General features: G+C 44.3%; 1 protein-coding gene across 1 annotated transcript in view; it reads left to right on the top strand.

Moving 5' to 3' along the window:
- The window catches only part of mypn (myopalladin), a 400,028-nt gene that overhangs the window by 337,275 nt on the left and 35,277 nt on the right, over positions 1–27,476 (top strand). Inside the window, 4 exon segments of the mRNA XM_072478794.1 lie at positions 2,467–2,611; positions 4,737–4,787; positions 24,920–25,141; positions 25,331–25,480. Of these exon segments, the coding sequence (XP_072334895.1) occupies positions 2,467–2,611; positions 4,737–4,787; positions 24,920–25,141; positions 25,331–25,480 (568 nt within the window).

Here is a 27,476-nt window from a genome sequence, read left to right as displayed (position 1 = left end):
ATCATTCTACCGTAATCCATGTACCTGTCCAATAGCTGCTTGAAGGTCCCTAATGTTTCCGACTCAACTACTTCCACAGGCAGTGCATTCCATGCCCCCACTACTCTCTGGGTAAAGAACCTACCTCTGACATCCCCCCTATATCTTCCACCATTCACCTTAAATTTATGTCCCCTTGTAATGGTTTGTTCCACCCGGGGAAAAAGTCTCTGACTGTCTTGTCTACTCTATCTATTCCCCTGATCATCTTATAAACCTCTATCAAGTCGCCCCTCATCCTTCTCCGTTCTAATGAGAAAAGGCTCAACACCCTCAACCTTTCCTCGTAAGACCTACTCTCCATTCCAGGCAACATCCTGGTAAATCTCCTTTGCACCTTTTCCAGAGCTTCCACATCCTTCCTAAAATGAGGCGACCAGAACTGTACACAGTACTCCAAATGTGGCCTTACCAAGGTTTTGTACAGCTGCATCATCACCTCTCGGCTCTTAAATTCAATCCCTCTGTTAATGAACGCTAGCACACCATAGGCCTTCTTCACAGCTCTATCCACTTGAGTGGCAACTTTAAAAGATGTTGTGTTGCACCACCGCCATTCTGAATGATATCCATTGAGAACAGATCTAGCAACTAAAACTTAGCAACCATGAGGTGGTGTGGGTCATCAGCAGCAGCAGGTTTGTGTTCAGCCACAATCTGTAAATCCATGGCCCAGCATATCTACCACACTGCCATCAAGCCATGGGATAAACACTGGTTTAATGAAACGTACAGGAGGTCATGCCAGGAGCAGTGCCAAGCAAACCTGAAAATGAAGTGTCAACTTGGTGAAGCTACACCTCAGGAATACTTGGAACCAAACAGAGAAAGCAGCATGTGATAGAAGAGCTAAGCCATTCCACACACAATGGATCCAGGCATCATAGATCATAGGTCATAAATTTACAGTGCAGAAGGAGGCCATTCGGCCCATCGAGTCTGCACCAGATTTTGGAAAGAGCACCCCACTTAAGCCCACACCTCCACCCTATCCCTGTATCCCAGTAACCCCACCTAACCGAAGGGCAATTTAGCATGGCCAATCCACCTAACCCTGCACATCTTTGGACTGTGGGAGGAAACCCACGCAGACAAAGGGGGTAGACTCCGCACAGACAGGAATCGAACCCGGGATCCTGGTGCTGTGAATCAACTGCGCCAACCACTATGCTACCATGCTGTCCTATAGTTAAAGCTCTGCAGTCCTCCCACATTCAGTTGTGAATGGCAGTGGACAATTAAACATCCAATAAGTGGAGAAAGTTCTACATCAGTGCAAAGACAAGACTGAAATATTTGCAAACATTTTCAGTCAGAAATTCCAAGTGGATCATCCATCGCGACCTCCTCCTGAGGTCCCCAGCATTGCAGATGCCAATCTTATTTTTTCCTTTTTTGTTTATGAATTTAAAGTGCCCAATTTTTAAATCCCAATTAAGGGGCTATTTAGCGTGGCCAATCCACCTACCCTGCACATCTTTGGGTTGCGGGGGAGAATGTGCAAACTCCACATGGACAGTGATCCAGGGCTGGGATCGAACCCGGGTCCTCGGCACCGTGAGGCAGCAGTGCTAACCACTGCACCATCGTTCCGCCTCAGATGTCAATCTTCAGTGAATTTAGTTCACTCCACATGATATCAAGAAACAGCTGAAGGTACTGGATACTGCAAAGGCTATGGCCCTTAACAACATCCTGGTAATATAACTGAAGACCTGTGCTCCAGAACTTGCAATGCCCCTAGACAAGCTGTTCCAGAAAGTCTACAACAATTGCAATGACCCAGCAATGTAGAAAATTATTTAAGTATGTCCTGTCCAACATGGCCAATTACTGCCCCATCAGCCTCCTCTCAATCATCAGTAAAGTGATTGAAGGTTTCATCAACCATGCTGTCAAGTGGCACTTACAAAGCAAAATCTGCTCACTAACACTCAGTTTGGGTTCCAGCAGGGCAGCTCAGTCCCTAATCTCTTTACAGCCTTTGTCTGAACATGGACAAAAGAGCTTAATTCACTCGGGTGCATCTGGTCTCCGATTATCCAGAGGTTGGAAGACCTGACTGTGTCTCAACTGAAAGTAAGTAGCGCCTACTGGGCCCGCGTGAATTTTCTGCATCCAGAACCAACCACCACTATGGGCTTTCTGAGTCAGATTGCTAATCTTTGCCGATCTTGGGTAAGTGTGTGAAGTGGGACAGAACACACTGAGAACCACTTAAAGTTACCAAAACCCATTTTACGTGGGTTTTAACAGTTGATCCAAAGGCAACATGATAGCCAACTGAACCCATCCTCCTGCCAACTGGTGCCAAATTAATCATTTATCTTGGAATATATTAGATTTAAGTGTTTTACAAATTAAACAATATCATTTATTAGATGTGTACAAATGTTATAGAGTGACACACTTTATTTAATAATACAGCCCTCCGCAAGGTGTCTTGAAGAAAGTGTTCAAATCACCTCAAACATTCACCGATGATGAAATACGCGAGAACAAGGATTCTGTAATATATGACCTCGACAGAAAGTTACGCTTTAAAGAGGAGGTTTTCCAAACTGGGCAGCAGGTAAGAGCTTTCAACACAGAGAAGAATCAAGAAATTTCTTGTTGTATTGACACTGAAAATTCCAGCTTCAGCAATATTTTGTCAAATGTTCTCCTGCGTCAAGGTTTTAATTCCCTTAACATGCGACCGCATTCAAAGTTACCCAAGAATATTTACAAATTGCCTCCCTGCTCATATCCTAAAACATGAATATAATGGTGCATCTTTTCAATTTTAAAAGAAGCATAAGGATAAATTCAGGAATAGGACATTCTTGGATCTGAATCTCAATGGCAGTGTGGGCCGCTTGCCGTTACGCGGCCCATTCTCCATCCTGAAGTCCCAGCAAATGAGAGCTGAGAAATTCAGCATCACTGAATTTACCCCCAAGGATTACTAAATGCTGCAACAGTAATACTACATGTTCAATGCCAAGAGGTAACGGTTGCAGCAGAGGATTTTGTTGTTACCCCGTTTGTGGTTGGCACCTTCGGGAATCATCATAAGATGAAATCAAAGTCCTGACAATTGCTACCCAACAGCGCAGTGGGTGCACCTCCATCACACAGGCTTCAGCAGTTCAAAAGGCAGCTCACCACCACCTTCTCAAGGCCAATTAGAAATGGGCAATAAATGCTTACCTTGCCAGGAACACCCACATTGCATCTATTCTGTTGAAGTATTCTGCCATCTGCTTATTGCTATGGCACGATTGACTAATCACCTGCTTCCCTTCAATAGAGAATAATTTATGAGGATAAAATGGCCCCCAGATTTCTTGGACCAAACTTTCCTTCAAAATTAAATTTTGATGAGGTAAAGGATTTTGCAGCATCACAGGTACAACACCGTTTTTTTCAATTCCCTTTGCTGATCAATACCATCAATACCATTTGAATCAATCCTATTTGACTCAGTTGCTGCAATTAACATTTAACAATTCATCTGCAAACTATTGAATTAATGATCTGTGCATATGTTTATTAAAATATTTAACATCTATTCATTGCATACATATCTAATCTTCACTATATGAAATTAAATGCCATTAATGCGTTGTACTCACCATGTAGCGTGCTCAGAGGTTGCAAAATGCAGCCACTTACTGTTTGTATAAAACCATTAGGCATTAATATATCGCCAAATCCACGGAAAGCAGCTCCTAACCTTGTGTGCGATGTTGGAGTCGTAAAACAGATTGAATTTGGTGTTTCTATTCAAAGGTTGCCTCTGAATGTGTTTTTTAAACTATGTACCCTAATATATTCGTTTGTCACATCCATCACATTGCTCAAGGTTAATATGGCAGATTGGTGCACTATATACCCAGATGCTTTATTTTGGCCATTAATCTAGAACATAACAGAATGAAAGGATGTTACGAAATGGTAACCATCCATTCATTCATTTATCCAATAAATTCATTCAAACCATTCATCCATCCATTCAAGCCATCCTTTAAATCCATTGATCAATCCACCTGTTTAATACACCATTCATCCTCTGATCTATCTGTTCAATGTATTCATCCAAGGCATCCAATTATCCATCCAAGCCATCTATTCACTTTATCAATCCAGTCACCTAACTGTAAAAGCCATCCATCCATCACTCGATCTAATCCATCCACCTATCCGTTCACCCTGTTCATCTGCTAATCTGTCCTTCCATACCTGCTCTCCATGAATTCCATCCATCACTGACCTGCTCACCCAAAATCATCATCATAATGTCCATCCATCCAATCCATCCATCTGTCCATCCATCCATCCATCTGGTCCATCCATCTATCCACCCGGTCCATCCATGTAATCCATCAGTCCATCTAATACATCTGTGCAATCTATGCATCAATCAAATTCATTCAGTAATCTCTTTATACACCAATTCTCTTTAGTCTATCAGACTAACCATCCAGCTATCCATGCACCGATGCATTCATTTAACCATTTCACCACTTAGCCCATTTATTGATTCATTGTAACAATCCAATCCGTCCAACTACCATCCATCCCTTAAATTTTCCCATTCATCATTCTTTCTTATCTACAGATTCCCAATGAAGGTTCCGCATTATCCAAGCGTGGCTACATATGGTGATGAAATTTAGAAGCAAATGTTTATTAAATTCTTTTTATGCCTGCAGGACTTTAAATATCTGATAGAATCAACTCGCAACAGTCTTGGTCAACAACAGGTTAAGTCGAAAGCAACATTTTACTATTTCTTCTTTATTTCAGAGCCATTTCTCATCAATCTTTTCTGTTTTACAATATTAGATGTACATACATCTGTATGGCATTCTGTAGCCAACTGCATGAGATGTTCCAGCTCTATAAAGCATCTCGTCAAAGTGAATCTGTCTTTAAGACATGCAACCTTTGGAAAGCCTTCAATCCTGAGTTTGCAGTGTTGCTTGCCTGAGCTGCTTCATCGCCAATTAGGCAAATGTTGCATGCCTGTCTTGCTCGTTAACTTCTTTGCATCTGCTAATTTAAGATGGCTATCTCCTGAACTGTTTTTTCCCGAAAAGTACCTCTTTAGCTTTGAACTGAAGCATGGAAGTTTAAACCTAACAACATCATTCTCAAGCTCTGCCAGCCTCCATTTGCCCTCTCCCCTGTGCCTTTCCCCTCCACCCTCTCCCCAACCCTCCTCCAACCCAACCCGAACACCTGGTGGAGGAGGTGTCTACAATTCAGTTGTTGAGCCCCTTTACCTTTCTCCCCACATTAATCACCATTCAGAACCAAGCTGTCTAACCACTACTTGCACAGTTTTCCTCTTTCCCCACCTAAGGTCTATTTATCCTTTTTTACCCTTTAAAACAGAGGTGAGAAATCTAGACTAGTGGGTAGGTCGCATGAGAACTATGTTATTCTCTAAGTCTGAATAAAGATTGTAGACTTCCAGTTAACACAAATACTTTATTCAGTAGGTTCGTTCTGTTTCCAGAGCTTAACTAGATATAATACAGTCAAGAGGTATGATCAGTGAAGCTAAGGTAAGGGGCCTATGCTGAGCTGTCTCTGTGTGCTGCTGCTCACTAGCCCTGTGCTTCTGAAAGAGGCGGATCCTACCTTGGGCTGGACCCTTTATACCCGTCTCTGATGCCCTCTAGTGATGCTGTGGCTGTTACATCTGTTTGCAGTCCCTGGTGCATGTGCAGATGTATGTACAGATGTACAGATCACTACATCCCCCCCCCTTTTTATTGGACATGTTTTCCAGACTGGCCTCAAGAAAACTGTACATAACAAGTGGTGAGAATATGCAAATCTGCACACTGTGAAAATGTAAAAAGTAATACAGAAAAAATTAACTGTGTTCTGAGTCCATTGTGAGAAATGTCCATATTCGTCTTGTGCATGTGTTGAAGTGTCGTCCCAAATCTAGCCGGTCGGGTGCCTTACGGCTTCTGCTGGAGCGTCTTAATGGTGGTAGTAGGTATGATGGTTTGATGTCATCAAGAGTACTGTCTGCCGTTGTCTGGTGAGGAACGTCCGGTGGACAAATGGACTCGGTCTAGTCCAGTGTGGGAAATACTGGCGTTGTAGGTCGAATCTCTAATAGATCCCGGCGGTTAGGGCGAAAAAGTACTCCCGCAGATGATGTGACAATGTAGGACCGTGGTGCCTCCTGCCTGATCACCATGGCTGACTCAGACCATCTGCCTTCTGGGCCCTGATTCTGATGGTGTCACCTATTGTCAGTGGCTTGAGTGGGATCGCATGTTGATCGTAGTATAGTTTTTGTTTGGAGCATAGTGCCTGCATGTCGTTGAGAACCGGTGCGTTGCTGGTTCTCGGAATTGCTTTGCAGGTAGGGTTGTCCGGATGTCTCTGCTGAGGAGCATTTGCGCTGGTGACAGTCCTGAGCTCAATGGGGTTGCTCGGTACGATAACAGAGCTAGGTTGATTTCGGAACGTGACACGGCTGCTTTGCTGATGAGTCGTTTAATGATGTGGACACCTTTATCCCCTGTTCCATTTGATTGTGGGTAGCGATTCTGTGTCGCACCTTTCTCTGACCTCGACTTTTTCTTGTGTTTGTGGTATTGATTCTGTGTGTCATCATTCGTGAAAGCTGTTTTGCTTGTTTGTTCTGGAGCAGATGTGAATTTATGAGATTCTTTATCATGCTATGGCATGTTTGTAGTCTTGTCATTGTTTCGCAGTGTGCTGTGACATTGTCCTTCACGTGCAGAGTTGTACCATGTTGTACAGGTCGTTGTTTCATTGTTGTTGTTTCTGTCTTGGTTGTTTTCGTTGACGTTCTTGTTGTTGTCGTTCTTGTTGTTCTTTTTGTTGCGCTTGTTGATTCTGTTTTCGTTGTTTTCGCTTTTATTCTTGTTCTTTTTCTTGTCCTGCTTGTTGTTTCTGGGATGCTTCTTGTTGCTTTTGTCGTTCTTGTTGTGCTGCATGTTGTTTTTGCTGTTGTTCTTGTGTCTGTTGTGCTTCTTGTGGTTTTTGTTGTTCTTGTTGCACTCAATGAGTTTGCCATGTGGATTATTTGAGTCATTGTCACAGTTATTGGTGTCAGTGTCCTTTGTGGTATCTGCTACATTGAGCGTATCTTCTTGAGAATTGTGAGAATGATCTGATGTTGCACTGATGTTGGTGACATCAGTCATTTGTGGTGGATTTGATTCCTCTTCTTTGCTTACTTGGTACTCCTCTTCTAGAGTCATTTCTGGGTCACTTGAATTATCATTGATTTCTTGGTGTTCCTCTTTTGGAGTCATTTGAGGTTCATTTGAATCATCTGTGATCGCTTGATGCTCATTTTCTGGAGTCAAAATCTTCAAGATTTCTATTGACGTGGTCTCTCTGGTCTCTTGGTGCTCCTCTTCTGGAGTCAAAATCTTCAGGATTTCTATTGACGTGGTCTCTCTGGACTCATGGGTGGCCGTCCGCTGATTATTGAGTGCTTCTGTGCAGACGAGTTGAGATATGTCAGTCTCGCTGTGATCCTGCACATCCTGTATGGGAGTTGTGATTTCTTCATCACTTATCTCACATACAGTGGGTAGACATTCCGTGTCTTCTTCTGGTGGCTCAAATAAGCTTGATAGATCTTCATGGTCTTGTACATGCATGGCGTTCGCTATGGAGTATTTGCTTTCTTCCATTTTTGAGTCTGTCACCGAGCTGTCTGTGGAGGCTTGCGTCACTCTCTTTGTGGTGTCCTTCATCGCTCTCTCTGTGGAGTTTGTCATCGCTCTCTCTGTGGAGTCTGTCATCGCTCTCTTTGTGGAGTCGTGCAGTGTTCTCACTGTAGACTCGATCTGTGCTCTCTCAACAGAGTCGTTCTGTGCTCTCTGTGTGGCATCGTCTTCGTCTTGGGTATTGCTGTCATCCAATATACCGACAATCTGCCATGGCACCATGGTATTGGATTCATCTACCATAAGAAGAGTCGTATTGAGCTTTTCAATTGTGTTGCTGATGCTGTGATCAGGATCTCCGAATAACTCAGCCATGTCTGAGCAGTATTGTGCGTATTGTTCGTTGGACAAATCATCACTTTCTGTTTCAAAGTTGTGATCGTTCTCTTCATGTTCAATGAACAAATCATCTTGTGTGGAGGCTGGGACCCTTCGTGATGAGTGAACCACTCTCTGTTACTTGGCGTCAGGCTGCAGCATAATCCTGCACTCACGAGTCGGGATGTCATATATGCTGGGCTGAAGATTCCCCAATCCGAAGAACTCACCGTCGGGGTCTTCACGGTACAACACCTCTAGTTGCGGTTCGGATTTGGTACTGGAGTAGCCATCTCCCAAGATGAAATCTTCGTCTGAGTTGTAGTCTACAAGGACCATATCATCTTCTAGGGCGGTGCTAACTGCTTGTTCCAGGGTGTTGTGAAAATTATTTTCAACTGCTGGTGTAAGTTCGGGCATTGTTCTGTCTTTTGAGGCAAGAAAATTGGGTTTTGCAGTTTTAAATTTCTTTTTGTTCATTTTCACGCATTACCCTTTTAAGTGGGCGTGGTCCTGGTCCTCTGACGTCATGAAGCTCTTGACGTCATGCGTAGGACTCGATTGCCCATGCGCACTCCGAGTTTCCTGTACTGTGCGCTTGTTTCGCAACTGCGCATGTGTGGCTCCTTTCTCAAGATGGCTGCCGCTCAGAACTTCCTTTAATCCTGCCTCTGCCTCGTGGTAAGTTTTGGCACCGTGTTTTCTGATTTTCTTTTTTAGACACTGATTCTCTGTTTGTAAAGACTGACAGTAGTTCGGCGGGGGTTGTGGTCTCGAGTCATACAGTGGCAGAGGTTATGGTGGTATCCGTCGGTGGTACAGTGTTTTGCCTTATTACATGTCACAACTATTTACAGTATTCATTTTATATGTACATATCAGAATGAAGCAATTAGTTGATAGGGGACCCTGGTCGCCCTCTGTGATCGTCGCAGTTTTGGTGGTGATGCAGGCGCCGGGTCGGGCATCCGTGACTCCAGGAGCATGACTTTGGCTTCTTCGGTAGCTTCATCAGCCCTGGGTGGGACCAGTGGAAGAACCGATCCACCTGGGAAGGGGGCAGCCGTGGGGTGCGTCGGTGGGGTTGGTGGTGGGGGTGTGGGTGGGGATCCAGCGGGCGCCAGATCCCGTAGGGAGACCGTATCCTGCCGGCCATCGGAGTACACCACGTAGGCGTACTGTGGGTTAGCGTGAAGGAGGTGGACCCTCTCTACCAATGGGTCCGATTTGTGCGCCCGCACATGTTTGCGGAGCAGAATGGGTCCAGGAGCTGCCAGCCAGGTCGGGAGCGAGGTCCCGGAGGAGGACTTCCGAGGGAAGATAAGGGGACATTTGTTTCGTTTGTCGTGGTACACAGCAGTGATCGGATGGAGTGGAGTGCAACGGGAAGGACCTCCTGCCAGCAGAAGACTGGGAGATTCCCGGACAGTAGGGCCAGTAGGACGGTCTTCCAGACCATTCCGTTCTCCCTCTCTACCTATCCGTTTCCCCGGGGGTTATAACTGGTCATCCTGCTCGAGGCGATTCCCTTGCTGAGCAGGAATTGACGCAGTTAGTCACTCACGAAGGAGGACCCCCTATCGCTGTGTATGTAAGCGAGGAAACCAAATAGGGTAAAGATACTGTGGAGGGATTTTACGACGGTGGCTGTGGTCATGTCGGAGCAGGGGATGGCGAATGGGAACCGGAGTCCTCGTCAATCACGTTCAGGAAGTACGTGTTGTGGTCGGTGGAGGGGAGGGGTCCTTTGAAGTCCATACTGAGGCATTCAAAGGGACGGGAAGCCTTTATCAGGTGCGCTTTCTCTGGCCTGTAGAAGTGCGGCTTGCACTCCGCACAGATTTGGCCGTTCCTAGTGGCGGTCCTGACCTTCTCGAGGGAGTAGGGCAGGTTGCGGGTCTTGATAAAATGGAAGAATCGAGTGACCCCCCGAGTGGCAGAGGTCCTCATGGAGGGTCCGGAGTCGATCCACTTGTGCGTTGGCACATGTGCCGCAGCACAGGGCATCAGGAGGCTCGTTTAGCTTCCCGGGACGATACAGGATCTCATAGATGTAGGTGGAGAGCTCAATCCTCCACCGTAAGATCTTATCGTTCTTTATCTTGCCCCGCTGTGCATTATTGAATATGAAAGCTACCGACCGTTGGTCAGTGTGGAGCGTGAATTTCCTGCCGGCCAGATAATGCCTCCAGTACCGCTCAGCTTCTACTATGGCCTGGGCCTCCTTTTCAACTGAGTAATGACAGATTTCTGAAGCATGGAGGGTGCGTGAGAAAAAGGCCATGGGCCTGGCCGCTTGGTTGAGGGTGGCCGCCAGAGCTACGTCGGATGCGTCGCTCTCGACTTGGAGGGAAGGGATTCATCGATTGCGTGCATCGTGGCCTTTGCGATGTCCGCCTTTATGCGGCTGAAGGCCTGGCGGGCCTCTGCCGATAGGGGGAGAACCGAGGATTGGATTAGTGGGTGGGCCTTGTCCGCATAACTGGGGACCCACTGGGCGTAATATGAAAAAAATCCCAGGCAGCGTTTCAGGGCCTTGGAGCAGTGGGGGAGGGGAAACCCAATGAGGGGGCACATGCGTTCGGGATCTGGGCCTATGACTCCATCATGCGCTACGTAGCCAAGGATGGCTAGACGGTCGGTGCTGAACAAGCATTTGTCCTTGTTGTAGGTTAGGTTAAGGGTTTTTGCGGTATGGAGGAATGGAGGAATTTGCGGAGGTTGGTGTCGTGGTCCTGCTGGTCATGGCCGCAGATGGTGACGTTGTCGAGGTACGGAAACGTGGCCCGCAAACCGTACCGGTCAACCATTCGGTCCATCTCCCGTTGGAAGACCGAGACTCCATTAGTGACACTGAAGGGAACCCTTAGGAAGTGGTAGATCCGCCCATCTGCTTCGAATGCAGTGTACTTGCGGTCGCCCGGGCAGATGGCGGTAGGCAGATTTGAGGTCCACCGTGGAAAAGACCTTGTATTGTGCAAACTGATTGACCAAATCAGATATGCGGGTTAGAGGGTATGCGTCGAGCTGCGTATACCTGTTGATGGTCGGACTATAATCGATGACCACCCTGTGCTTCTCCCCGGTCTTTACAATCACTACTTGAGCTCTCCAGGGGCTGTTGCTAGCCTCGATAACACCTTCCTTCAGTAGCCGCTGGACTTCCAACCTAATGAAGGTCCGTTCCTGGGCACTGTACCGTCTGCTCCTGGTGGCGACGGGTTTGCAATCTGGGGTGAGGTTCGCAAAAAGGAAAGGCGGGTCGACCTTGAGGGCCGCGAGGCTGCAGACAGTGAGGGGGAGTATAGGGCCATCGAATTTAAAGGTTAAGCTCTGGAGGTTGCATTGGAAGTCCAATCCCAGGAACGTGGCAGCGCAGAGGTGAGGGAAGACGTCGAGTCGGAATTTTTTTAATTCTCTTCCCTGGACCGTGAGGTCCGCTACGCAGAACTACAGAGTGAGACCCGGAGGCCAGGGAGATTCTTTGGTTAACTGGGTGTATGGGAAGAGAACAGCGCCTTACCGTGTTGGGGTGTATGAAGTTCTCTGTGCTCCCGGAGTCGATCAGGCAGGATGTTCTGCGCCCATTGATAAGCATGGTCGTCGCCGCGGTCGGTAGCGTTCGGGGCCGAGACTGGTCCAGGGTCACCGAGTCGTGGTAAAAGTTGAAGACGTGGTCCCTGGGGAACAAGATGGCGGCGCCCGGGGCCCACACGTGGCCCGTCGAGAGACTTGTGGTGGCGGCCTCGGTTCGCCCCCAGAGACAGTGGCGACCACCGGGCCTGGCATACCGCCACAAAATGGCCCTTTTTGCACAACCTTTGCAGGTGGAGGAGCGGGCCGGGCAGCGCTGCCGGTGGTGCTTGGCTTGCCCGCAAAAATAACAGCGGGGCCCCCCGGGGTTGGCTGGTAGCCGCGCGGCACAAGCTTGTGGGGGGATGGGGGATGCATCGGGGTCGGCCGTGGGTGGGTTCAACGCTGCCCAAGGGGTTGCCGCACGGTCGGGGGCGTACGTGCGGGCGTTTCGGGAGGCCACATCCAGGGAGCTAGCAAGGGTCCGTGCCTCCTTGAGGCCTAGTGTCCCTTTCTCCAGCAGCCACTGACGGATTTGAGGACAGCATACCTGCAATGATGCATCCTGGATTAAACGTTCTGTGTGGTCGCTGGCTGAAACTTGCGGGCAGTCACAGTTCCTACCTAGTACCAGGAGCGCGCGGTAGAATTCATCCAGTGATTCCCCCGGGATTTGTCGCCTTGTTGCTAGCAGATGTGGGCGCAATCCTGGTTTACTGGGCGAATGTAATGTCCTTTCAACAGGGCCATCGCGGCCTCGATATCGTCCGCATCCTCGATGAGGGTGTAGATCTCTGGGCTCACCCTCGAGTGGAGAACATGCATCTTCTTGGTCCTCCGTGGGTGCAGTCGTGGCCGTCCTGAGGTACCCTTTGAAGCACACCAGCCAGTGTTTGAATGTTGCCGCTGAGTTTGCCGCATGGGGGCTGAGTTGCAGACACTCCGGCTTGATTCAGAGCTCCATTTAAAAAAATCTATCCAATAAATCGAGCAATCACTCCAGAAGCGAGATTGGATGACAATTGAAGGCTTTATTGGACTAGATGTTTCCCCCAGCAGCGCAGGTACAGAATGCAGCTGCTAGGGAGACACAGACTCTTATACTCCGCCTTACTGGGCGGAACCAGCAGGCAGGCTTCACCAATGATCTTCCTGTCTCAGGTACCTCCCACCCCAATGATCTTACAGTCTCAACCTAGGTACCGTAATACCCCTCATACTGACTACCACACACAGTGTCTCTGAAATCAGCATAATCACAGCCTTGGGGTATTAACTTGAGATTTGTAATAAAATCAGAGATGGGCCCTCCGTTTCTCTGACAAGTTTTAAATCTTTCCAGCATCGCACCAGCCTGTCTGTTACAGCGTTTAGCAAATTTTTGAGGGTGTTGTCTTCACCTTCTAAGTAATTATAGCAATTATACATTTCTCTAGCTTCATGCATTCTTGTTGAGAGTAGTAGGGCTATTTTTGTTGCATCAGAGGCAGTGCTTCAATCATTAGCTGTAATAAATATTTGGAACAGCTGTTCAAACATTTTCCAGTTATAACTTAAATTACTGGCTGTTTCCAGCTGCCACGGAGTCCCAACAAGTTCCATCGAATCAGTTAGTCATCGAGGATCCATTTGCTGCGAAGTCTTCCACAGTCGAATATCTGGTTTAAGTTTTTCTTCTCTTGCTGGTGTCTAGCTAGCTTTCTGAAATCACTCCTGGTATCATATGTTATTCTCTAAGTCTGAATAAAGATTGTAGACTTCCAGTTAACACAAATACTTTATTCAGTCGGTTTGTTCTGTTTCCAGAGCTTAACTAGATATAATACAGTCAAGAGGTATGACCAGAGAAGCTAAGGTAAACTGCCTATGCTGAGCTGTCTCTGTGTGCTGCTGCTCACTAGCCCTGTGCTTCTGAAAGAGGCGGACCCTACCTTGGGCTGGACCCTTTATACCCGTCTATGATGCCCTCTAGTGATGTTGTGGCTGTTATATCTGTCTGCAGTCCCTGGTGTATGTGCAGATGTATGTACAGATGTACAGATCACTACAAGAACCTTCCTTTGTCTCAGTGGGCTGCAGATTGAAATTGGGCTTGTTCACTAACTATCAATCCATGAATAAGATTAAATACATTTAATAAATACCCAATATTTCACAGTGAGTTACAGAAAATGCTGAATCATTTATATATTAATAGAGCTGTTATCAACTTCAAATGGTAAAAACAAAATAAATATTACACTTTGGACGCAGAGGGAGCGCACCGCTCTCTCAGTCAATATTGTGTGTAATCAGCGGGCACCTCACTTTTCTTACCCTTGCTTCACGTGCAGATCACTTCAGTTAAACTGGTAGGAAAAGAAACTACGGAGACGGAAATTCACGGAATGTGGCGATCGGTCAACATAATGACCCGTGGGCCGTACTCAGAAACCAGATGTGCCGGATGTTGCCCCCGGGCCGTAGGTTGCCCATCACTGCTTTCCAAAGTACCTTTCAGAACTCAAGCACACTTGTTGAAGTTTAGCAAGCAGAGAAAGATCCCAGATTAGATTGCGAGAATGAGATTGTTGGGTCAGATGGAATATTTTACACGTAGAACAGCCAATGGATACACTGTTTATTAACCCCTTCAAACATGGAGCGGGATTGGAATATATGGAGACAGAGAGAAGGCAGAAAATGCTCAGCAGATCTCCAAGGGGAAAATACATTTGAAGTAAGTTCTGTTGTCAGAACAGAAAGACAAGTAAACCCTTTTGAATACTTGGAAAAGAAAGAAAGATAAACGGATGTGAGAAAGGGACAAAGTTTGAGGTGCTCTGTTCCAAGGAACATGAATTTTCTTGTGTTGCTTTCTTCCCGAGACAACGATTCTTTTGGATTGAATAGTGAAAATGTGGGAAGGAAAATATCTTCTGGAATTCTACTTATTTATAGATGCACAGAACTTTCCATCAGGAGATTAACTGGGTGAGAAGATATGTGGATAGCACGTTGACCTGAAGCAGAAAATGTTGTTTCTTACTGTGTTACAATTTATATCAGTCAATGTGATCATATCAATGACTGTATTAAGCACACATAGAAATCTTTTAAAAAATAAATTTACAGTACCTAATTATTTTTTCCAATTATGGGCAATTCACCTATCCTGCACATCTTTTGGTTGTGGGGGTGAGACCCTGGGAGAATGTGTGACCCGCAAATGGACATTGACCTGGGGCTGGTATTGAACCTGGGTCCTCGGCGGCATGAGGCAGTGTGCTAACCACTGCACCACCGTGTCGCCCGCACACATGCAGATCTGACTTTGATTTTTCTCTCTTTGCCCCTTGTGGAATATACCTTGTTGACTGTCCTTCGATTCAAGGATGATGTCTACTTGGGATTGTGGGTTTCTGCCATGAATACTCATGTGACTGAGCAGGCCAACCCCCAGACCTTTGGGTACATGGAACAGGACATCCCATGAGGTGGGACGCGAAGAGTGGGATTGGCTTCCTTTTCTCGCCTTCTTTGCCTCATCATTAAGGCATTGGGATCCCAAGTGTGATGCAGCTTGAGGGACAAGTTGTTGCAATTCTGTACATTTGGGAACAAGCTCCTTCCAGTCATTAAAGCTAACACCACCACCCTTCAAGGAGAGCCTCAGTGTGACTTTGAGATGTGCTGTCAAAGCTTTTCAACTTGCACTCATCAGGACAGATGTAAGAATTCCAAATTTCAAAAGGGGCAACAAACTATACTGAAGAATCAAAGTACGATGCTTGTTGACTAGATGAGGCCTGCCACGGAGAATGTATCAGGCAACCATTGGCCTCCATGTTTTTATTTCGTGCAAAAGGTGCATTGCATGGACATGTTTCTTTTGACTGCGAAGGACAGGTCCCTAAGACTGAATATATGTAGCTTCTAGCAAGCGTAAATGAGCCACATTTTGAGCCCAACTCTTAAATTCATTGTTAGGGCAATTCGCACACGGGATTGTTCAGATATCTTCCAGGGTCATTTGAGGTAAACTGGGCACATTTCAGGTCTGCAAGTAGCAGCCTTTGGCCCCTTAGTGAGTATCCATGATATACAGTGAGCAATGATCTGATCAGGGTAGTCATTATCCCTCAGGAGAGCTTTGATGCATCTTACTTCGGTGCCAAGCTTGCATGTTGAGAAAATGGCTCAGGATCTATTCATGATATTGGTTATAATATCCAATATCCCAAAGGGAGCCTTCTCCAGAGCCGATGGATGAGGAACCATGTCAGTGTTGGACTTGTGGGTGCCGACCCCATCGCAGACGCTGGTCCTGGGGGCGCAAGAGGCGCTGTCGTTCCGACAGAAACTGGAGCCATCCCAGTGGTCCCTTGGCATTATCTTTCGACGAATGGGCCCAATTTCTTACCATGTGCAAGCCCAGTGTAGTCTCCAGCGCAAGCATTTAAACCACGTTCAGTCCAGAAGGCCGCCTCTTCCAAAGATTCCCCGCCCTCGGAACTCACTTCTACAGCCACAGAGACCAGACACAGCGGAGGTTCATCCTCACGATCTTCCTCTGGTAATACACGCAAAGCCTGCACGTTGTTGCAGAACCGTGTGGAGATAAAGACGCCAAAATGACGAAGGCTTTGGACTCCGACTCCGAGATGGAGACACAGAACACCTCAGAGTGGGAGTCCTCGGTCCCACAGCCCGTGGATGTACAACCGTTACACCATTCATCGCGGAAGCACCGTTCTCCTTCTCGTTACATGCTGCCCGATCCAGCGCCTCATGCAAATGGTGTCTGGCCTGCAGCAAAATGAGTCCAGCGCCCTCCTTCTCAATTGGTCTGCACCTCAGCTTAAGCTTTATTCCTCTCTGGAACACAGCGTTAAGCAAGGAACGACGGACAGTACTGGAGACCCATGAAGGTTGTCTCCAGATTTGTTGAAGGGACATGCATCACATCTTGAGCAACCAAATGGCTTCATCCTTGTGGTCACTAAGCTTCTGCATTATTGATCGGGTTCCTCACAGGAGTCATCAGTCAGGTACTCAGAGGAGCCTCCAAGGAGTCACCCACTTACTTTATGAAAACTTGTAGAAGGTCTGACTTCCATAGAACGAGGGAATTATGGCAGTTTCCAGCTATGGTCACACACCAGCTGTTAATTCTAGTGAGTTCTAAACAAGTAGAAACCCAGTGTGCTGGCTGTTCAAGGCAGAATCCTGAGCTAAAGGCACAATTAATTGCTCACATTTATATTTTATTCATGGGATGAGCATTTATTGTCCATCCCTAATTGCCCTTGAACTGAGGGCACGTGATCTGGAGTTTCATGAAACTAGAACTAGAGGGCATAGCCTCAAAATAAGAGGGAGCAGATTTAGGACTGAGTCGAGGAGAAACTTCTTCATCCAAAGGGTCATGAATCTGTAGAATTCCCTGCCCAGTGAAGCAGCTGAGGCTACCTCGTTGACTGTTTTTAAGGCAAAGATAGATCGATTTTTGAACAGTAAAGGGATTACGGTTTATGGTAAGTGGATGGGTAAGTGGAGCTGAGTCCAAAAAAAGATCAGCCGTGATCTAATTGAATCGCGGCGCAGGCTTGAGGGGTTAGATGGCCAATCCCAGCTCCAAGTTCTTATGTGAGCCAAATCAGGTAAGGATGGCAGATTTCCTTCACTAATGGACATTAGTGAATCAGATGGGTTTTCTCGACAATGGTGTTATGGGCCAGGGTTTAGAGAACCCCAAAGAATACAACACTAAGTAATCCTTAATAACTTCGAAACAACATCCAGAAGACAAAAGAACCACCTTTTAACAGAAGCACATTAGGTTTACATTCACTACATTTTATCATTCTGAATTCACCAAATGATCAAGCTGATGGCAGAGAGATCAACAGTACACCTGCTCTGTCTGGCTTCAGCTCCAACACGGAAAACAAAACTAAAACACACCCTGCAGCAAACAGCCTAAAACGAAAGTAAAAAGCTGACAGCCCAGCTGTCTGCAGTAGTACACTGCCATCACTGCAGTAGTAAACGCCCATCTCTTAAAGGTACTCTCACTACAAATATTTATATACACACCCATTTATAAACACTCATTTCTTAAAGGTACTCTCACATGACACCTCCCCCCAAGAACCCCCCCCCCCCTCAACTTCAAGATGGTTTCATTTTTCACCTTTCACTGTCCTTTAAGAAATGGACATAGTAAATATACTTTTTTGTTTCAAAAAACAACACACGCAAACAGGTATAATAATATAGTCCATTTTTTTTCTTCCTCCAACTGAAATCCTTCCTGATTGACAGTCTCTTTGAACAAGAAGGTCTCTGCACGATCTGACCATTTCTCTACGCCTCAGCATTTCTCTTTAAAGTCAGATACTTTAGTTCAATCTGATCACAGAGTCCCTTGTAATTCTCCAACAGAGGAGCATTGGTTATCACAGTTTTCAGGCCGTCAAATGCCTGTTGAAAGTCCGCTGTCCACTGAAATTTTCGATGTTTCTTCAGCAAGTCCATCAGTGGAGCAATCACGCTACTAAACTTTTGCACAAATGTTCGATCAAATCTACTCATGCCAAGAAATCTCATTATTTCTCTTTGTCTTGAGGGTATCGGAAATTCCTCAAGAAAGGTGACTTAGGCTTTTTGCAAATTCACTTTTGGCTCGATGTATCACCAAACCCTCCTCCTGAAGTCGATCGAATAACTCCATCAGATATTTAAAATGTTCTTTCCATGTCTGGCTGAAAATTACCAGATCGTCGATGTATACCACACAATTGGGTAATTCTGAAACAACTTTGTTAGTTAACCGTTGAAATGTGGCTGGTGCGTTTTTCATGCCAAATGTCATAACTTTGAATTGGTATATACCATCTGGAGTCACATAAGCTGAAATCTCCTTCGCCCTTTCAGATAAAGGTACCTGCCAGTAACCTTTAAGTAAATCCAGTTTGGAAATAAAAGCTGATTGTCCCACTTTCTCAATACAATCCTCCAAACGTGGGATAGGATAAGAGTCCATTCTTGTAACTGCATTAACCTTTCTATAGTCCACACACAACCGTTGGTACCATCTGGTTTTGGTACCATCACTATGGGTGAGCTCCATTGGCTGCAACCCACTTCAATTATGCCATTTTTAAGCATACTCTCAATCTCTTTGTTCACCTGTGCCAATTTTAAAGGGCTAAGTCCGTATGGATGTTGTTTGATTGGAACAGCATTTCCCACATCAACATCATGTATCGCCATTTTAGTACTTCCCAATTTATCTCTACAAACTTGCCTAAGTGATATCAATAACTCTTTCAGGTCAGTTCGGTTTTCCTCTGGAAGGTAACTCAACAATTTATCCCAATTTTTAAGAACATCCTCGTTTTCCAATTTAATTTGAAGTATGTCAAATTCCAAGTCATCTGGATTGGGTTTGTCACTTTGAGTTAGAATCATTAAAACCTCCTCCTTTTTCTCTCCTTCCCTTTCAAAGTACCTTTGAAGCATATTCACATGACACACTCGGTGAGTTTTCCTTCTATCTGGTGTTTTTACCACATAATTCACCTCACTTAATTTACTTTCAATCTGATAAGGTCCAGAAAACCTAGCTTTTAAAGGGTCACCCACCACTGGTAACAACACTAAAACTTTATCTCCACAGGCAAAACTATGATCATTTGGATTTCTTGTCCGCTACCTGTTTCATCAAATTTTGTGCAACTTTTAAATGTTGTCTAGCCAATTCACCTGCTCTATTTAATCGTTCCCTAAAATTTGACACATAATCCAATAATGTAATTTCCGATTTCTCACTCACCAGTTTTTTAGTAATCAATTTAAGTGGTCCTCTTACCTCATGACCAGAAATTAGTTCAAAAGGACTACATTTGGTTGACTCATTAGGTGCATCCTTAATTGCAAATAGTACAAATGGAATTCCTTTATCCCAATCCTCTGGATAATCTTGACAATAAGCCCTCAACATTGTCTTTAATGTCTGATGCCACCTTTCTAACGCTCCCTGCGATTCTGGATGGTATGCAGTTGATTTGTTATTTTATTTCTCAGCTATCCATGACTTCTTTGAATAACCTCAAGGTAAAATTTGATCCTTGATCCGATTGAATTTCTGTGGGTAGCCCATATCTAGTAAAGAATTTAAGTAACTCCTCCACAATCTTTTTAGCTGTAATATTACATACTGAAATGGCCTCTGGAATCCTAGTAGACACATCCATTATCGTCAAAAGATGTAAATACCCACTTTTCGTTTTAGGAAGCGGTCCTACGCAATCAATTAGGACCCTTGTAAAATGTTCCTCAAATGCTGGAATGGGTATTAAGGGCGCTGGTTTTATCACTGCTTGAGGTTTCCCTATCACTTGACATGTGTGACATGATTGACAAAATTTAACTACATCTTTATGTAGTCCAGGCTAATAAAAATGTTTCTGAATTTTAGCTTGAGTTTTCCTTATTCCCAAATGACCTCCTACTGGTACCTCATGTGCAACTCGTAACACCTCCTTTCTATACCCGACCGGCAATACGACTTGATGAACTTCTGCTCAATTTTCATCCGCCTGCATATGTAAAGGTCTCCATTTTCTCATCAAGACATCACTTTTACGGTATTAACACTCTGGTATCCACTCAGACTCCTCTTCCGTGTATGCTTTCATATATACCCATTTTATTTCTACATCTTTCTGTTGTAACTCCGCCAATTTTCCTGAACTAAAAATATACGCCTCATCCTCCACCTGTTCTTGTTCTTTTTCAACCATCTGATCAAAAATCGTTTCTGATAATTGCACTTCAACTTCATCTTCACACTTTGATTTCTCCTCTTGTCTTAACCTGTGACTTTGCGACCTTGTTACTACACAATCCGGGAAAATCCCAGGTTATTCATCCTTGAACACTTCAGTTCTCTGATTTTGCACTGCCTTATCAACCACAGTTGGCATCACTCCCACCTGTGATCCAGCTATCTCATTACCCAAGATAAACTGTATTCCTGGACACGATAGTTTCTCTATTACTCCTATTACCACTTCACCACTCTTCACTGGACTTTCCAACCTTACCTTATATAATGGAACATTACTCCTCTCACCCTGAATTCCACATATTACCACCTTTTCTGGCAACATTCTTCCTAAACTACATAACTCCTCATCTCTTACCATTAAGAATTGACTAGCTCCTGTATCTGTTAAAATTGTGACTTCTTCACCTACTCTTCCTGATACACATGAGTAAACTTTACCCACACAAGTAAATTCTTTAAAGACATCTGGCACCTTCTTATCAATCACCTCTTGATCAGGCTGTACAATCTTTTGCACTTCCTTCGCTTCACTTGGGCTTTCCTTTACCACTTTAACAAACCCCACTGTCTTATCCTGTTTTACCACATCAGCCTTCCCAGTGCTTTTCTTCAACCACCAACACTGTGACTTTACATGGCCTAGTTTATCACAGTGAAAACATTTGAAACTTTTCCACCCTCCTGGATTTCTTTTTTAATCTGATGTACACTCTCCTTATTATCTCCCATCAGATCACCTTTGCCTCTGCCACTTGAGTATTTCTCATGTCCCCAGTTTTTATCCCTCACAGGCTGAAACTGATGTCGGAAACCAAGCTTTGATTTATGAACTAATTCATAATCATCTGCCATTTCTGCTGCTAATCTTGCAGTTTTAACCCACTGTTCTTCCACATGAGTTCTCACTACATCAGGAATTGAATTTTTAAACTATTCCAAAAGCATAATTTCTCTGAGAGCTTCATACCTTTGGTCTATTTTCAAAGCCCTTATCCACCTAGCAAAATTACTTTGTTTGAGCCTTTCAAACTCCATGTATGTTTGACAAAATTCTTTCTTTAAATTTCAAAACCTTTGTCTGTAAGCTTCAGGCACTAGTTCATATGCACCTAAGATGGATTTTTTCACCTCCTCATACGTCCCAGATACCTCCTCCGGTAGTGATGCAAACACTTCACTAGCTCTACCTGCCAGCTTTGTTTTAATTAGTAATACCCACATGTCCTGTGGCCATTTTATTTGTTTAGCCACCTTCTCAAATGAAATGAAAAAGGCTTCTACCTCCTTCTCGTCAAACCTTGGCAATGCTTGGACATAGTTAAATAGATTCCCACAAAGCCTTCGACTTTGACACTCTTTCTCATTATCATCCAACTGTATGTTTGTACGTTTCCCTTTACGTCTGCCAATTTTAACTGACTGTCACGTTTCATGGCCATTTTCTGAAGTTCAAAGTCTCTCTCTTTATCGTTTTCCCTGATCTGTATCTCCCTTTCTCTTTATTTTTGTTCTGCCAGGGCTATTCTTTCTTTTCTCCTTTCTTCTCTCCCCTTTTCTTTTTCCTCTCTCTCTCTCTCTCTTTCTTTTTCCTCTCTCTCTCTTTCTTTTTCCTCATTCTCGTATTCAAGTTGCTTTACTTCTTTCTCATGTTCCATTTGTTTAATTTGCAACAGAATTTTTGCCATTTCCAATGAGTCAAACTGTATCTCAGGCAACTTTAAATGCTTAGCCACCGCCATAATTACCTCATCTTTTTGCATTTTGTCAGGTAATGTTAACTGCAATGTTTTTGCCGAATCTACCAGTCTGCTTTTAGTCTCTGTCCGTAAGGGACTGCACGTGACCGTCTCCACCCCCAAAAACATCAGAGCCTCTGAAAGAGCCATTGTTCACAACACACTCTCTACTTAAACTAGAATACCACACCTGAAAAATAACCACAATATGCTCACCCCTCAGTGTCTTTTAGTTCACTAAGCCAATCCAATAGATAGACTTTTATCCCGGACGAGCCCCCAATTTGTTATGGGCCAGGGTTTAGAGAACCCCAAAGAATACAACACTAAGTAATCCTTAATAACTTCCCAAACAACATCCAGAAGACAAAAGAAACACCTTTTAACAGAAGCACATTAGGTTTACAATCACTTCTGAGAACATTTATAATTCTGAATTCACCAAATGATCAAGAGATAGTCTTTTCATGGCAGAGAGGTTAACAGTACACCTGCTGTGTCTGGCTTCAGCTCCAACACTGAAAACAAAACTAAAACACAACCTGCAGCAAACAACCAAAAACGAAAATAAAAAGCTGACAGACAGCCCAGCTCCATCCACACTCTGACATCACTGCAGTAGTAAACACCCATTTCTTAAAGGTACTCTCACTACAGATATTTATATACACACCCATTTATAAACACCCATTTCTTAAAGGTACTCTCACATGACAATGGTCATCATTAGACTGTTAATTCCATATTTGTATTGAATTCAAATTCTGCCGTGGTCTGATTTAAGCTTGGGCCTCTGAATTACTAGTCCAGTAGCCACTTAAACCTTCCAGCTACACCCAAGCTTATTGTGTGGTTAGGATTCTCGGTGATTCTGTGACGTTGTGGTCGGGTAAGGAGTGAACAATATTTTCACCAATTTATTCTCCTGAAGTGTTTGAAAGTAAGAGTTGAGCAGCTGTTATAATATGAGAAATCCTGAATGTTGATTTGCAGCAAGTACTGCAGGGAAAATAATACTTCAGAGGAAAGATCTTTAATTCTAAACTGCTATAAATTTAAAATAACGTTGCATTTGCATTTTCCATGTAAGTTGATGTATAAGATTATTTAAATATTAAACTCTTTAATATTAACTTAGCTCAGTTTAGTTTGGTTTAGCTCAGTTGGCTGGATGGCTGATTTGTGATGCAGAGCAAGGCCAATAACGCGGGTTAAATTCTCACACCGGCTGAGGATATTCATGAAGGCCTCGCTTCTCAACCTCTCCCCTCGTCTGAGCTGTGGTGATCAATCCTCAGGTTAAATCACCACCAGTCGGCTCTCCCCGTCAAAGGGGAAAGCAGCCTATGGTCATCTGGGACTGTGACTACTGTACTTACTATAACTTAGTGTAGTCTCATGAGGTGTCTGAAATGATATAACCTAAAAACAGTCCTCCGACACAGAGAAGAGGCACAGTGACACCGTTATTTATAATGGCTAGTTTCAAAATGTTTCTGTTCAAACTCTACTCCTATAACTCATTTCACCAAAGTGTCTAGCATGTATGAATCCTCTTTATACTCAGACAAATGACGTTAAAATCTCCCGGTTTATGACTTTGGCAAAAGATAGCAGTCAACCTGTTCAAGTCATTAGTTTATGGTTTTTCAAACATCCAGACAGATACAATATGCACACCAGGCTTTAAGTTTCAATATCTGCAGTTTAATGGGAATTCAACTATCTGTTGTCCAATATCAGTGCCTTGAGCTTCTTCATTTCAGTCCTTTTATGTATAAAACAAAAAGATACAGCAGCCAACCAAGATCTTTGACAAATCTTTTTTTTTATAAACATTTTTTTTTTCAGTCTTTTGTTTTTTCAGTTTTCTTTTTTTTTTAAATTTAAAGTACCCAATTATATATTTTTCCAATTAAAGGGCAATTTAGCATGGCCAATCCACCTAGCCTGCACATCCTTAGGTTGTGGCGGTGAAACCCACGCAGACACGGGGAGAATCTGCAAACTCCACACGGACAGTGACCCAGGGCTGGGATTCAAACCCAGGTCCTCAGCTCCGTAGTCCCATCACTGCGCCACGTGCTGCCCTGTCTTTGACAAATTTAAACTCATTTCTGTTTGCCAGTTAACGCCAATGTTTTATTTCACATAATGGTAAAGTCACCATAATCCCAGATGGCCATCGGCTGATTTCCCCTTTGAGGGGGGAAGAGTTGACTGATAGTGATCTAACCTGAGGATCACCACACCTCAGGCGAGGGGAAAGGTTGAGAAAGCAGGCAAAACTGCAAGATACATGTTCACTTACGTTAAATCTATCAAGAAATGAACAATTATTTAATCAGGAAAACACCGGCTACATGTGGGTAGCATATATCTGGAGTGGTCTCCAAAAGGCAGTTGTGCTTTGGCAAATAATTTCTGCCTCTCCCAGCTACTCTGGACTCTCCATTGCTCATGGTCCCATTGCTATAATCTTTGAAGTTGTGGTTAGTTTCTTACTGTGTTGGCCTCCTCAGCACTTTGCATGCAACTTTGTTGCTCTGGTGCCTCAGCTACAAATATCGTTGCTTTTCTCCCAACAGCCTGGAATTTACTGCCGTTCTTCTTTTCAAAATTCTGCCTTCTACCTCAATTGCATTCATATATATAAGTGTTTCTGGATGTTAATGTGTACAGGTCATCTCTGCTCCTAGGAATACAAGGTGTCCAACTTTGAACAAAGGCTCCTGAATGAAATTGAATTCCGCTTGGAGAGAACTCCTGTAGAAGAGTCTGATGATGAGGTGGAACATGAGGATATTCCGACAGGGAAGTGCATCGCCCCAATCTTTGACAAGAAACTAAAACATTTGCGAGTGGTTGAAGGGTCACCAGTAACAATGAGCTGCAAACTTATGGGAATACCAGTGCCAAAAGTAAGCTTTGGACTGTCTGTGATGTTAAAACTTACCAACACTCTTGTGGGATGACCCCTTTCCACAATGCTTGCTATAGTTAATCATTATTATCTAAATATGTCATTTATTCTATCCGAATATATACTTGCTGCGCAACAGTCAATGGCATCAATTTACCATAATGGCTCTCATACTTTAAAACCCAAGGTATATTGGTTTAAAGATGGTAAACAGATTTCCAAGAAGAATGAACATTTTAAGATGAAGCGCGATGGTGACGGTGCATGTTCGTTGTGTATTGAATCAGCCACGAATGATGATGACGGAAACTACACAATTATGGCTGTAAATCCCCAGGTGAGCACCAAAGTCTTTAACTGGAATGTGTGATTTTGTAGCTCATTTGTTTGCATTGCAATCTGTAGCATTACAGAATTAGAAGATGATCATGTTTTTTTTTGATTGCGCAAAAAGTAAAGTCCATGTGAGGGAAGGGTATCTTATTTTTCTTCTCCCTCGTCATCATGCACCCATTGGGTGGGATTCTCCACCGGTGGAAACTTCTGGTCCCACTGAAGGCCTCCCCAATGGCGGATACCCCAGTGGCAAGGTGGGTGAGCCATTCAAAATGTCATAGACTTCGGCGGAACTGGAAGATCCTGCTGGCGAATGGCAAGCTGTCCCACTTTGTGGGAGGGTGGGGGGTGGGGGGGGGGCGTGTTGAGGAATCCTGGCCATTATATAGTTATACTCTGTGGCTATTTAGTCTCCCAAGCCTATTCTAGCATTTATTGAGATCATGGCTAATCTGCAGCCTAACTCCATATTGCCTGATATTTGCCTGGTATCTCCTAACGTCATGGGTTAATCTTTAATTTTCCCTCTCTCCTCTCTTAATATATCAAACATTTGCCAACAATTTGTTGCTAAGGCACAACCTTTCTCCATAAGACTTCAAAGCATTTTCATTAACTAAGGGGCTTGGCTAAATCATTTAGACATCCACCAATGCTAACAGACACACAGGCTCACCTAAACTTTTCCCCTTTGGTTTCTGGAATATATTTCAAAGGGGTGTAAATGTCTGGGAGCGCATTTATTTTCTAAAATACTCTCCCATTTTTTTAAGTGTTAGAAGAAATGTATTCAAATAAACTCATGATCACCTGGAGGTCCAGCATTTCCGGGTCACTTGGTGAAATCCCCAGCATGTGTGGCCCAGGACCTGCTCCACTGCTTTCATTCACAAATGTGACTTTGCAATAGCCCGAGAATCAATCTGGAAATGTGGAGAACATCATATTAGGCGGTAAACGCCTTGAAACGTGCATAGCATCACCTTGCCACATCTGTAAGCTGGAGGGGTTAAATGGTCCACTCCTGTTCCGGTGACCCCAAGAGTGAGAAACCAACCTATGGCAAATGACATATGTGCCTAAAGTTTGCAGGTGGATTCTCCAGTGGGAGATTGGTTGAAATTCACTATAGCAATGACTCAGATCAGCCATCTGCGCTATTTCCTCAAGGTTACCATCAATGTTACAGTGGGAGAGCTCAGGAAATTCAGTCATACTGTGTTAAGTCCATCGGACAATTAATATAAGGGGATGTGCTGCAGGTTAGAAGTTAACTATAGGCTATTAGACCAGTGAGCCTTACTTCTGTTGTGGGCAAAACCTTGGAAAGGTTTATAAGAGATAGGATGTATAATCATCTGGAAAGCAATAATTTGATTACAGATAGCCAACACGGTTTTGTGAAGGGTAGGTCGTGCCTCACAAACCTTATTGAGTTCTTTGAGAAGGTGACCAAACAGGTGGATGAGGGTAAAGCAGTTGATGTGGTTTATATGGATTTCAGTAAAGCGTTTGATAAGGTTCCCCATGGTAGGCTACTGCAGAAAATACGGAGGCATGGGATTCAGGGTGATTTAGCAGTTTGGATCAGAAATTGGCTAGCTGGAAGAAGACAAAGGGTGGTGGTTGATGGGAAATGTTCAGACTGGAGTCCAGTTACTAGTGGTGTACCACTAGGATCTGTTTTGGGGCCACTGCTGTTTGTCATTTTTATAAATGACCTTGAGGAGCGCGTAGAAGGATGGGTGAGTAAATTTGCAGATGACACTAAAGTCGGTGGAGTTGTGGACAGTGCGGAAGGATGTTACAAGTTAGAGAGGGACATAGATAAGCTGCAGCGCTGGGCTGAGAGGTGGCAAATGGAGTTTAATGCAGAAAAGTGTGAGGTGATTCATTTTGGAAGGAAGAACAGGAAGACAAAGTACTGGGCTAATGCTAAGATTCTTGGCAGTGTGGTTGAGCAGAGAGATCTCGGTGTCCATGTACATAGATCCCTG

Source organism: Scyliorhinus torazame, chromosome 16, assembly GCF_047496885.1.
Source record: "Scyliorhinus torazame isolate Kashiwa2021f chromosome 16, sScyTor2.1, whole genome shotgun sequence".
In the NCBI taxonomy this organism is placed as follows: domain Eukaryota; kingdom Metazoa; phylum Chordata; class Chondrichthyes; order Carcharhiniformes; family Scyliorhinidae; genus Scyliorhinus; species Scyliorhinus torazame.
Note: the sequence above shows the minus strand (reverse complement) of the source record. Positions and strands in the feature narration are given on the sequence as shown.